The following is a 13,653-nucleotide window of genomic DNA, read 5'->3' as shown; positions in this document are numbered from 1 at the left end:
ATATACGTTGCTTCTGGTTTGCTTAGCGTAAACTAACCCAGGGGACGTAAATTCCGCGTGACGCGGTGTCAACAACAAAACCGCAAGAAGCCGGAGGGGGGGGGGGCGGTTGGCAGGCCGTTTCTTCTCGTCTTGGCTCGCGAAAAATATCGCGAAAAAACTCCGCGGCTCGCACACCTGCTCGAAAGCTCGGCCGTTATCTCCGGTCACTCGAGGATCGTCGAGTTAAGCCTCTTAACGTGGATTATGCCTTCCATCATTTTCCGGGCTCGGAAGCTTTCCCAAGAGGTCGACGAATCCGGGAAGCATCGTCGCGCTAAAACCCCCTCTCTACTCCCTTCTGACGACGGTGTTTCGAGCGACCACGCCGGTGATTCGAACATCGAGAGAACGAACCTCTGACGAACAGGAAAAACGTTAAGGATTCCAATCCAATCCGGCTTAATCCTTGATCGAAGCACGCGAAACACTTCCTCGAGTCGTTCTCCTTCCCTCGTTTTCCAAGTTTCGTCGTTAAAAAAATAAAGGGATATCTTGGTGTCGCGAGTTCCCTGTCTCGTTCGATTAAAAGAGGTGATTGGAATTTCTTTCTTTTTTTTTTTTATCATCGGAATCGCAAAGAAGAAGGAAATTTTTTTATTTCGAATCGTTACGATATGTCTTTTTCCGCTCGATGATTTATTGGAAATTTTTCTATACTCTAAATAAAATATATGTATCGTGATCGCGCACGAGTTCCGCGTTCTTCGACGTTCTTCCTTTGATTTAAGCGTTACGCCGCGCGGCTCTCCATTAATATTCTTGCGATCGTTAATCGTAAGAATTACGATCGAATGAACTGGGATAATCGAAAGTCGGGGGGAAGTTGGATAACAGAGGGAAGGAGGGAGGGGGAAAAAGTTTTAATAATAGGGCGTCTTTTCCTTTGGAAATATGATTCAATGCCGGGTCGAAGAAGAAGAAGAAGAAAAAGTAAGGGAAAAATTCGGTGAATAAGTAACAGAGTTTAAAAGTGGCGGGGAAAAAGAGTAGTTTTGGCCCGGAGAGAAAGAGAGGAATCGTAGCGAGAAGAGGCAAGGATAATTTGAAAGCGTCTCGAAAGCGTTTCTCTATCCCCCTCATCTTCCCCCTCCCACTCCCTCCCCCCCCTCTTCACCCCGTGCGCGCATTCGTGTGCACTCTGTCGAAATTATTGTAAATTTACGAGGCGGGCGTTGTCACTTCCCATCCATTCGGTCGCCACCTCGCCCATAGTCCGAAAACCAAACCGATAAATTGCCCCACGAATCACCGGGCAGAAACGGTTTACCTATCCGTAAAAATGTTCACGTGAAAACGTCCGCGCGCCATGAAAATTTCCCGAACGAGCGAAACGACACGTCCCCCTTTTCGAAAGTGTTATCAAAATTTCAAACTTTTCACCGGAATATTCGATGCGAAACGACAACGGCCCGTGCACCGCCTTTACCGCGTCGAAAATCCCAAACGTTTACCAAAACACTCGTTCCAATTAACGGCGTGCGTGTCCCGAGCACCAAGCATCGAGACTCTCCATGTATGAATACGGCGCGTGGCCGTATAGCTATAGTATATGCTAGAGTATATAGTAGGCCGTTGGAATGCCTGCCCTTCCTTCCTTCGAGTTGCTGTTACTTTGTCACTCTCTCGCCGGCAAAATACCCGGAGAAGAAACCATTCTGTATTTTTCACGATAAATGAATGTTTATTTATCGTGGGAATGAGATAAGGAAGCGTTGTCGTTCTCCGACAAGGGGGGATATATTCATATGGACGAATGAAACGAAGAGATATATATAAACGGGTATAACATAACCTTCGTCGAGTAATCTCCCCCTCCCTCCCCTTGGATCGTGACGCGTGGTTGAAACTAAATCCATGGGACGCGTAACATCACGACAAACCGATTTACCTGCCCCACGTTGGCCCGTGGTATTCGGTATTACGGGTATACGTTAAACGTCATTACGAGCGCGTTGCCGTGCCAGTTTCGCGCGATGACTTTTCACCGGTCGATCGTAAAGCGAGAGTAATGATAAAAACTCGCCGTCACTTTTTTTTTTTGTTTTTCCTCTTTCATTTTCCACCCGTTTTTTTCTTTTTTTTTTTTTTTTTTGAAATCACGGTTAACGCTTCGACTACGTTTAGTAGAACGTGTTCAAAAGTGTCGAACGCAAACACCGTGACCGTGATTCATATATATATATATGTATGTGTGTATGTGTGTATGCATGCATTTGTTGCTTTATAAAGTTAGTGAACGTTGATATACATATACATGGCGTTAATATATGGTATACATATGCATATCCCTCGCTAAATTCACCCAACTCCGGGATCGTACATATAATTTCTCGATTGAATATTCGAACCTGCTTTTGAATTAATTTTAGATTTTCGATGCAGAAATGATCGTATACGAAACGAATATAATCGGGAAGGTTTTTAAAATTGAAAACGTAACAACGTTTTTTGCGATTGCCTTCGAAATTTTTTTTTTATTTTAATCCATGAAAAATAAATTTTAAACATCGCTCCTACGAGCCATCCACGTTATTAATCTTCTTAAATTTGCATATTTTCCCGTTTCATCGAACGCGGTGTATCTCAAAATCTGTTTTATCCGTTGATACATACGCGCCATCTCCCTCGACTTTATCCATTTCCGTTCGACGTATTACTATCGCTATTATTATGCTATATGTATACCGCGCTGCGTCCCTATTTTCCTATGGAGACCTATCCGCGAGATTCTTTGAGATTAGCAAAGGTATCGCAGCGAAAGGAATCAAAGAACGGACGAAAGCTTTGCCTATGCTTTATGCATAATCCGTATAAGAATACGGTACGGAGGAATAAGTTGGCCGGAAGGCTCGCATGCCGAGATATTCCACGAAGAACAGGAGTTATCGCTCTTGTCTACCCCTTTCCTGGCATCCGTTTGTAACGCAGGCAGGCGAATATATTCCTTGTTTACCGCGAAATATGTATTATCGTTCTGACGTGAATGCGTATATATTTAACGTCTAATACAGTCACGTTTATATGAAAATCTCGTGGTAAAACAAACGGGGAAACAAACGCACACGACCGGGGAGAGCAATTGTTACGGATATATCTCGCGATATATCGGTATAATACGTTTTCTTCGCTTGAACAACAGCTTTACCCGTATCGATCTTACGATATTTCGGAAACACGAGGGGAAACACGTTATGAATACTGGATATTCGATGGAGCACGGGTTGGCACGTAATTTGTCCTTGTCCTTTCTCCCCTCCAGTCAAATCGCACGAACGAGTGTGCCGATATAAAAACACAGGTGAATTTTCACTTTTCGTACTATCTCGATATCCTTCGTCGCTTTCCTTCTTCCAAAAGTGTGAAAACTGTAATTCGAAAAGAAGTTAGTTCGTTCTTCCTCTTTCCAATAATTCAACGATGATTCAATGATAAATTTGTACGGCACGAGAGACGATTTCGAAGCGTTTAATCTACTTGTCACCGTGTCACATTCGCACGAATAACGTGTAGAGCATTCAGAAATAATCGAATTCCCGAAATACGCATCCATCTACGGTTTCTCGCACGTTCTGCGTGCGTGATACGCTTTGACGTTATGCGTGTGTACGCGCGTATAAACGAAGAGATTTGAAGAATTCGTAGGAGAACGAATAGTAAACCAGTGGCGAGAAACGAATGTAATAGCAAAAGCGTAAACGTGTATGTACATATATATACGCGAAATAACGAAGCGAGACGAAAGGAAAAGGACTACAGAGAGTAACGCTCGAGTACTTAGCGTGCATTGTAAATTCCCTTTTCGTCCGAAACGAACGAAGCGAGCGAGGATCCAGTAAACGGGGAGCCACATTTTATCGGTGATGTTTAACCGCGGTCGAAAAAACCGTAAGACACGCGAAGATAAATTTTGTTCCCTTTCTCTCTCTATCGTTCGCGAAAGATTCTCTCCTCTCCTTTCTAAATCCACGACGAAAAGGAAACGAGGAGAGAAAAATCTCGCGAGACAAAGATCGCAAATCCGATCGCGGATGGAAATTATCGCACAGGATAGGATTCTCTCTTGGCGCTCGAAGAGTTTCTCTCCCGTTGGCCAAAAGTTTCGACGCCGAGAGTTTTCGATTCGTGTTTTTGCTCGCGAAATATATATTTTGAATCTTGCTCGTGCACGGAGAGGAGGTTTTATGGTCGGATAGAAACCAGAGAATGCGGCAAACACGTCCCAACTTTTCCAAGCTTCGCCGTCCAGCTTCCAGCTTCCAACTTTTCCCCCGGTAAACGTAGCGGCGATGGAAGAGAGAGGTTAACTATGTAGGTATGTGACACGAGGCGTGGAAGCATAAACGTCCGCCGCGCCCCCTTCCACTTTCTCCCACTCCTCCGTCCATTCCTTCCTTCCGCTCCCCTCGCTCGCAACATCGCCGAAAGATTTGCGCAACGCGCGGAGAAAACTGGAACTATCGAGGCGAATTCCCAGGCGTACGACAATTCTTTCGACGGTTAGGACATTTTTTCCCGTTTTGTTTATTCAGGAAGAAGAGCTCCATTACAACGTGACCGCAGGCATAGTGCTCTCGGACCACTCTCTGGTTCTTCAAAGTATAACTCGAGAATCCGCTGGAAGATACAGCTGCACGGCCGTCAATGTCGAGGGTCGCGCCAGTTCCAACGTAGTGGACCTCGAGGTTATGTGTGAGTATATTATGTTATTGTTGTAGAAAACAGAGAGAGAGAAAAAAAAAAAAACAAAAAAACGATACTTTCTATTTTTTTTTTTTTTTTATATCAACGACGATCGAAAGTCGAGAATCTAAAGACGCTGTGTGTTTCGCTGTGTGCAAAAAAAAAACAGTCGCTCCTGTTTGCAAGCACGTTTTAAACTCGGCCGGAGGATGGAGGTATCAAAACGCGACGCCACCACCGTTGAACGTGCCCGAGGAGGTGCACGGCGCGTTGAAGCACGAGACGATCGGTCTGGTTTGCGAGGTGGAGGCCAACCCGACCACGGTCACTTTCCATTGGACTTTCAACAGCAGCGGTGACCTTGCCGACATTCCGTCCGCCAAATACACGAACGAGGGCACCTCGAGCAAGCTCAATTACACTCCCTCGTCCGACATGGATTACGGGACGTTGGGCTGCTGGGCGAGTAACGCTGTCGGCCCCTCGAAACAACCCTGCCTCTACCAAGTGATCGCGGCAGGTTCGTCGTTTACCATTTCCTCGCTCCCTACACAGAATTTGCCTCGTTATTATTATCGTAGCACGCGTCCCGCCGACAATTTCCCTAATTGAATATGCTCGTTTGCGGTGTGTCGTGCCTTGTATACACACACACACACACACACACACACACACACACACATATGTATATACGTAATACCGATATATTCGAATGGACTACGACGATGGAAAACCGAACGCTTGCCCGAAAACCGATGAAACCGATAGAAACCTAGCCACGCTCGGATTGGAGGGGAGGGGGGGAATTATTCCGAAAATGAAATCCGTGAAATTAATTCACGGTTTGTATCGCGGCTAATGGAAAAACTGGTACGAAATTGGTATGGCATGGGGAAAAAAAAAAAAAAAAAAAAAAAAAAGATAAAATTCGAGTAAGATACTCGACGGTGGACGGTATTCGATAATTTCTCAACGATTCGGATTGTTTCGCTCGCGCTGTTTTTTTTTTTTTTTTTTTTTCTCGATAATTGGACGCATAATTTTCAAGAGGAGAGGAGGATAGCAATTGTATTCCTTATGCAGTGGGTAATTATCAGAGAGCAATTTTTCACGCCACCAGCCTCCTGCGTTCGCGAATAATTAAATCGTTAATCGTTTGCCATCGATGCGGTAAATCGAAAATCGAGCAATTTATTCTATTTTGCTCTCTCTCTCTCTCTTTCTCTCTCTCACTCCGTTAGACTCGTTAGAAACTCCTTTGACACGCGCGTAAAAGGCAACGTTTTGAGTGTATAATAATGAATTGTCGGGATAATTTGCGATCGAGCGACGCGAGGAAACGTGAAGAGCGAGCACGTGTGAATGGAGGGGGAGGGGGAGAAAAAAAAGAAAGAATTTTGAAAAGAGAGATGCGTTTTATCGCAGGTAACACTAATTTACGTTTGCTACTGCAAAGGATTATTTCTGGTACGCGTTACACCGAGGAGGAGGGAGAAAAAAAAAATAAATAAAAAAATAAAAAAAAAAAGGAAAAAAAAATAAGTAAAAAAGAACTTCGCACCACGAGCGACCGCGTTTGTTCGATGCTTGCTTACGCTCGAGAGAGAGAGAGAGAGAGAGAGCTTTTTCAGACCTCTATTTGCATACAAGTGATCTCGTTAACGCAATACCATCGTCGATAATGACGACCGTGGAACATAATTTCATTGGCCGCGGGAATGGATGGAGCAGCATCACGTTGCAATTTTCGTTTCGAAATAAAATGAAGTTGCGCGAATCAGCGAAGCGGCACGACACTCTGTATCAGTTTTTCTCTTTCCACTCCTCCTCCCCCTTCCTTCGAATAAAATTTTACACGGTAAACAATGCACGGTTTTAACGTGGCACGCACGTTCTTTCGAATCGAATAAATCTCCCCTACTTACATTACGAAACGTGGGACACTTTTGGAGGATGGATTCTAGACATAAAAACGATAAAAAAAAAGTTCAATAACGAGTTAATTAAGCATTTTAAATTTGTACTGGATAGAGCGATGAAATGGCTCGATGAAAGTAAATATGCTGATATTTTTTTCGTATTACGATTGATTATTTTAAATGAATTTTGAAATGGCCATCTGAAATGGTGTTTCGCTCGCAGGCAGGCCGTACCCGTTGCAGAATTGCACGGCGTACAATCAGACCGGCTCCTGGATCCGGATATCGTGCGTGGAGGGATACGACGGCGGTTTGCCGCAAAAATTCGTCGCGATCGTGGACAAGCAACGGTTGGAATCGTCGAACCCGTATTGGGAGTTGGAGCTTCGCAAACCGATGACGGTCGCCCTCTACGCGGTCAACGTGAAGGGATCCAGCGATCCGGTTATCATGGAAGGGGAGGCGTTAAAAGGAGTGGCCAAGTTCACCGGTGCGTAAGTATAACTCTGATGCGAGTTGAATCGTGCAAAGACCGCAGAAACGCAACACGGCTCACACGCGCGCCCTCTTCAAAACACGCGACTCCTCATAGATGAATACCTCTCTCGCTTTCTCGCCTATCGTTCGTTCCGCCAATCGGAATACGCCTCTCCCCTCTCCTCCCGAGTTTCTTTCCTAACGTACCGTTTACGTAAAAACTCCCGAGTGGAAATTTCGAATCGATGGAGAGGAAAGAGAAACGAAGGAAAGTTAATTTATTTCGCTTATATCGCGCGATGCTAATGCAGAATCGCGTTTCGAGAGGAGATTAGTAGCTCGTAGTTATCGACAGTTGGAAAGAATTTTGGTTTTTTATTCGGTGGGGGGGGCGCTTGGGACGCATTGGTTTTGCAGGGGAATCGGCATCTTCGGTGGACATGTCGCCGATCCTGATCGGGCTGGGCGGAACAGCGACTGGATTAGGACTGATCGTGACCGGTGTATTGATGGCACTTTGGAGGAAGCACGCGGCAACACCGGCGAAACCGAAGCCGCCCCAACAGCCGAGCATCGCGACATTCGCCGGCAAGGGTGAGGAAGAAGACGGGAATCCTGACCTCATACCGACCACGGCCTTGACCAATCACCTCACAGGTGAGTCGTCGCATCACGTTTCGAATTCGAGCGTGTTAAATCACGTTTCTCACGTTTCACACTGTTGCAACACTGTTGAACAAAGGTGAATTCGAACGGAAGAAGACTACGAGGAGTCTTTCTTCTCTTTTCTTCCTCTTCTTTTTATTTTTATTTATTTTTTTTTTTTATTTCACGTTCAACAGCATCGTCGAAAAATAACCCGGTATCTCATCTGGTAAATTTCTACTCAATCTGATGAAAGTGCTTGGTTTAAACGAGAATCGCAAATATATCGGATCCCGTTCTAAACCGCGATCGTGGTTAACGATACTTTCAAGGAAATTGCTCGCGAGAGATGCGTGCCTTGCATCGATTTGTTTTGATGTATTTAAAGTGCATCGATTCGGATAAATCTACGCGAACAATCGTAGGTTGTTGCGGATGCATTCGTTCGAATTTCAAAAATTCTTCTTCTTCTTCTTCTCGAGAGAGAGATAGAAATATAAGGTACGATACGCTAGAACGAAATTTTTTCCAGATAGGAAGCTTTTACATTACGGTTCCTTACCACGAAGGCCGCGTCAACTCGAAGGGCGGGAAATGGCTCATAACGTCGTAGAAGAGTCGGATTATCCTCGAGCATCGCCAAACGTGAGAATCACATCTTTTGTTTGCCTTTGATTTCCAAGGACGAATTTCCCCTCTCAAGGAGGCGAATAATTTTGTTTGCAGACATTTTACAGTCTCCAGAGGCCGCATCGATATTCGGAAACGGTAATTCGAAGTTCCGTGATTCAGGAAAGCTGCATTTAAGAATCGAGAAGAGGGAGGAGGGGGAGGTAGAGGGAGAGCGGTGTTGCGGGGGACGGAAGAGGAAGTCGAGGATTTGCATATACGCTCCATAGAGTTGTGTTCCAACGCAACACCGTGAAAATCAAAAAAAGACTTAAAGCCATTTGCTTATGCAATATTGTACACGTTCAAGCGTACGAAGATATTATTTAGCAAGTCGATAACAATACGCCTTTGTAAATATTGTATATAAATAAAACACATCGATTCGTGTTATGCGTTTGTATCATGAGATTTTCCTTTATTCGATATATAATACCTGATCTTGGTATGAAAACCATTGATCATTCAATTTTCCAACGATCCAAATTTTCTTCCCTATATTTTTCTACTTTTTCTTTTCTTTTCAGTAGCAAAAAAAAAAAAAAAAAAATATGGATTAGGTAAAATATCGTCTAAGTTATAATAACGGAGAGAGTAATTCCAAGCTTTTCTCCAAATTGGGATCGAGAGGATTTGGACTACTTCTACGAGAGATTTAATGCATCTATGGACGTTAAATGCAGTTGGTAAAAAAGGAAATAGCGCTATCTCGTATAGTAGTCGGGAACAAAGCTTGGGGGAACATACGATATATATCTTCGAAACAGACCAAAAGGTGATCGCATAAACTCTGCTCGGTTGCTGTTGAAATCCGGGTCAAGGAAAGGACGCGATTTATCGTGGCCTCGTTCCCAGATAATCTTTGTTTCAAGACGCGAAGATCTCAGACACTTAATGAGAATCTTCTTTTATATATGTTTCTTTTGTTTTAGACTGCAATCTTGATGCCTTTTATCACCACTAAATTCGTATCGGACTTGACCCACTCGCAGAAATCTCTTCGATCGTGCATATAATTTCATGAAAAATAAATGGTATATATTTATACAAATTATTTTCCTTAAAAAAGTAATGCAAAGTTTATTATTAAACGATGAAATGATCTTTGAAATAAAGAAATAATTTGATATATCCAAATCAAAAAAATTATTTTTTTCTACTTTTGTTATATGTACGATGAAATAATAATTTTTTGTTCTCGATTTTATTATCGATAAAAAATAATAAAAACCTATACTACATATATCTACCTTTGTCAAAATAAATATGATGATGTAATAATAAAATACAATAAATTCTAATAATTTATTACAAAAGTTATATTATTATTTTTCCATTATTTATATATTTTAGACTTTAGATTGAATTTAAAGTTTAATTATTCTAAATTTTATTAAATGAAATTACTTTTGTAATAAAAGTTTTGTTCACATTGTAAGAGAAGTAATTAAAGAAATAAATAAAAAACAAAATTAGATATTTTGTACGATGAATATGATATACTAGAGGGCATAAGAAACCGATTTTTATTGCCGTCGATATTTCAGAACACTAGAGTGATATCGAGCTCTGCCGCAAGATGTCACTTGTAGTCTCTACTTCATGTTCTGAAATATCGATTCTAAATAACCAACGATTTCACTCAATGAGAAATAGAGTACACGTGACATCTTTCGGAAATTTGCATTATCGATCTCAATCATTATAATTTCATATAATGCCATCTATCATTTTACAATCTAAGTATATGCATCAAATATATGTAATGCATACATTTTTCAAAAAGATCAGAGTTAAATAATTAAAAAAGAATTATCGAATATTTAAGTTTTTTTTAACAATAAAATCGATTTTATTATTATACTATTGAAAAATGAAATAGTCAAGATAAGGTCAAAAAGTCAATATATAAGATTTTACAAGAGTTTACTTTTTTACTTTGATTGATTTGATCTCATATTTTTGCTATAAAATTTTTGAAACAAATTTTCATCTTAATATTTTCAATAATTAATACAATAATTATAAATTATATAAAAATTACGTATATATAATACATAACTAGTACGTTAAACTAAAGAACTAAAAGGAAAAATACAAAAGTAAATACTTACATTTTTCTTCAATATAGAAATTTAAATTTTACCTCTTTTTTCATATAATTGTATAAAATGACATCATGACGTCCATATTGGAAATACTTTTCCTACCTAAAGTAATTTCTACCAATCAAGTTATTTATCTGCGCAAAAGATAATTAAATATAATTAAATATGTATAAAATATATAATAAATGTATATTAAATTAATTTTATTAAAATAATAATAACAATCTAATTTCAAATCCTATTTTAAAAACTTATAATATGAATTAGTGATAATTCTAATGTTTAATTATATAAACAAAAAAGAAAATAAATTATTTTACAAAAAATTATGAATTATAATAATATTCAATAAATAATCGAACAAATTAATGAAATAGAAACTTGAAAATATAAAAAAATATTTGTAAAATAAATATTATGCAATATATATAGATATTACGTACCAGAAACGAAGTGTCTTATGATTTTCAGTAATAAAATGGCATCCCGCAATTTCGATACATCGAATTATAAGTTAGAAAGGGGGGTTCGATAAATCGACGATTCGATAAATCAAAACACATCGAGTAAGATGTCAATTTCCTGAAAGATTGAATTATAAGAAATTTTCCATATTGGAATTTTAAGCATAAAATCAAAACAAATATAAAAATAATATGAATATATGAATATAAATTAAATATAAAATATGCATTTAAAAATATACAAAAATATACATATATTTCATTTTTCTATGAATAAAAAGATAAAAAAACTTTATTAATTAATATATTCTTAAAATAAATAAAATCTTACCACATTCGCATGAAAGTCGGATTATCTCTTAATTGCATGGTATGTGCAAAAAATATTACACTTTCAACGACATTCCATCTTCAAAACTCTAATCAAATAATAATCTATAAAAAAGATGTTAAATTCTGGTATAATAATGGTTAAACAAACACATATTGACAAAATAAGGGTTGGTAATGATTTAATAACTACAACACGATAAAAATTTCATTAACTCGATCAAACGAAACCTGTCACTATGATTTTCAATTGTAGACTGATGCCATGCGCATAATGACGCGCACTGATTCATTTTGAAACTGAATCTTAGCAGCTTTCTGATTGGCTAACATTACATGATTTCATATTTCAAATCAAACTTTATTGTTTTTCATAACTATATTGAATTTTTCCTTCCTTCAAAAAAGAAAAAAATTAATCAATCGATTAAATTAAAATAATCGAACACAAAATTCATCTTAAGAAAATATAATATGAATTACCGTAAGTTTAATAAATGAATAATGAAAAAAAATCGCCATCAAAAAATTTCTAATTAAAATAAGAAATTTCAATTCAATTCCTGCTAATGTACAAACAAAAAAATATAATTGTTGAAGTAAATACTATATAATAAAGTATAATATAAATAAAAATTACGTATCTCAAAAAAAATGACGTCTCGGCCACGATTTCGATTATCGAATTACAAATTGCAAGGAGCGAGAAGAGACAGAATAAGAGGAAGAACGTCAAGTTTAACAAATCGAAACATATTGAGCATAATCGAAAAAATCGTACAAATATCGAAAATCTATCACAAAAATAATAGATAAATATGAGATCTAATTATTACGTTTATTATATACTTAATGAATAAATACACTTAATAATAAATAAACTCAACATTTAAAAATATTAATATTCAAAAAATAATAAACATGCGACTTACTTTGCGAAGAACTTTGTAGAACATTGTATCGTCCATTTGCTAACTTTTTGTCTAATGATGAAACATACCAGCATTCACAAATAAAATGATATATATAATAAACGAATTATATATACGAATAATTTACGAATAAATGTGTAAACTGAACATTCGTAAATAAACGTGTAGACTATAAACAAATGCAAAAAAGCGCGCGAAACTGTTACTATATCACTACGCAAATAAACGTACTTAAAACATTCACGAATAAAACATATATATTTTAAACACTCGCGGATATAACATAAAACGTATTTCAAATTTAATATTTGTGCATATTTTTAAATTATATATAATTATATCGAACGAATATAAATTATATACGAAGTCGAGTACGCTCCGGCACATGTTTATGGTATGGCGGTTGAAGCGTAACTAGTGTTTCTCCCCACCGTAATGCGCGTAACTCGGTGCGCAAAGTCACGCGCATCGACACAGCACATATCGCTATTTATAATTCTTCGGAAAGTTATACAATTTATTAATTATAATTTAATATAACGATATATTAATTTAATAATTTAATATAACGAATAAATTTATAATTTATTTATTAATTTATTAATTTATGTGACATATAAGAATTTAAATATATATATATATATATTGAATATTTGTGTATTGCATATAAATATGTAAAAATAAATATGTAAATATTTATATATAAAAATTGAATCAAATGGATTTTGTTAAGATTTTTAATCAATAGATTAAACAAAAGAAACAATAAAATTAATTAAATATAAACACTATTTCTTCAAAACAAATGAATTTGGTAAAATAAATATAAACAACAAAAACAAATAATAAAAAAGTAGAAATAGAATAAAAAAAACGCCTTTAACGTCATCTTTTGAAAATTCAAGATGTTAGATGTGTTTAAAAAATCGTTCTATGTTTCTGAAAACATTCAAGAGATTGTATTAGTTTTCAATTCTTATTTTATTTTATTCTAGCTTTGAACAAGTTTTTTTAATACTTCAAAGATGGTGCTGATGATCAATTCTTACTCTATCTCCTACTATTTTCTATCCTTTTTTTATGTTTTATTTGCAGCTTCCCGAAGATGGCGCTAATTTCAATATTTTCATCTTATCTTTGTCTTCTTCCTATATTTTCGTTGTCTATATTAATTTCATATATACCATTCTGATGGCATTAATTTCAATATTTTTACTTAATTTTATTGCAAAACATATATGGAAAAATTGAACATTGAACATTAAATCTATTCCTTTCTACATTCTATATTTCCGTTGCGATTTCAATATATGAAATAAAATTGTTAATGTATTGGAAAAATTTAAAATTAAATTTCAATATGGAATTACAAATGAAATACAAATAA

At 37.4% G+C, this 13,653-nt stretch overlaps 1 protein-coding gene and 1 long non-coding RNA gene across 11 annotated transcripts in view; one reads left to right on the top strand and one right to left on the bottom strand.

The window, feature by feature from the left end:
* The window catches only part of LOC100867902 (nephrin), a 102,656-nt gene extending 93,831 nt beyond the window's left edge, over positions 1–8,825 (top strand). For 6 of the 10 annotated variants that reach the window (XM_086905040.1, XM_086905041.1, XM_086905042.1 and 3 more), the window contains 6 exons: positions 4,572–4,731; positions 4,892–5,242; positions 6,865–7,131; positions 7,536–7,775; positions 8,296–8,408; positions 8,490–8,825. In XM_086905040.1, coding sequence (XP_086761166.1) covers positions 4,572–4,731; positions 4,892–5,242; positions 6,865–7,131; positions 7,536–7,775; positions 8,296–8,408; positions 8,490–8,570 — 1,212 coding nt within the window. In that variant the 3' untranslated portion in view covers positions 8,571–8,825. Of the gene's footprint in view, positions 1–4,571; positions 4,732–4,891; positions 5,243–6,864; positions 7,136–7,535; positions 7,776–8,295; positions 8,409–8,489 lie in introns of all 10 variants that reach the window. The other 4 variants (XM_086905044.1, XM_086905043.1, XR_015291221.1 and 1 more) reach the window with 3 other exon arrangements.
* Positions 8,826–12,682, bottom strand: LOC116414875 (uncharacterized). The gene is made up of 4 exons (XR_004225419.2): positions 12,267–12,682; positions 11,336–11,439; positions 10,984–11,122; positions 8,826–10,674 (listed from the first exon to the last, which is right to left on the bottom strand). It is a non-coding gene; the product is annotated as an uncharacterized LOC116414875 (long non-coding RNA).
* Between the last annotated feature and the right edge of the window lie 971 nt (positions 12,683–13,653).

This window comes from Apis florea, unplaced genomic scaffold (genome assembly GCF_048593485.1).
Source record: "Apis florea isolate Af1SG1 unplaced genomic scaffold, ASM4859348v1 contig_2350_pilon, whole genome shotgun sequence".
Classification (NCBI taxonomy): domain Eukaryota; kingdom Metazoa; phylum Arthropoda; class Insecta; order Hymenoptera; family Apidae; genus Apis; species Apis florea.
Note: the sequence above shows the minus strand (reverse complement) of the source record. Positions and strands in the feature narration are given on the sequence as shown.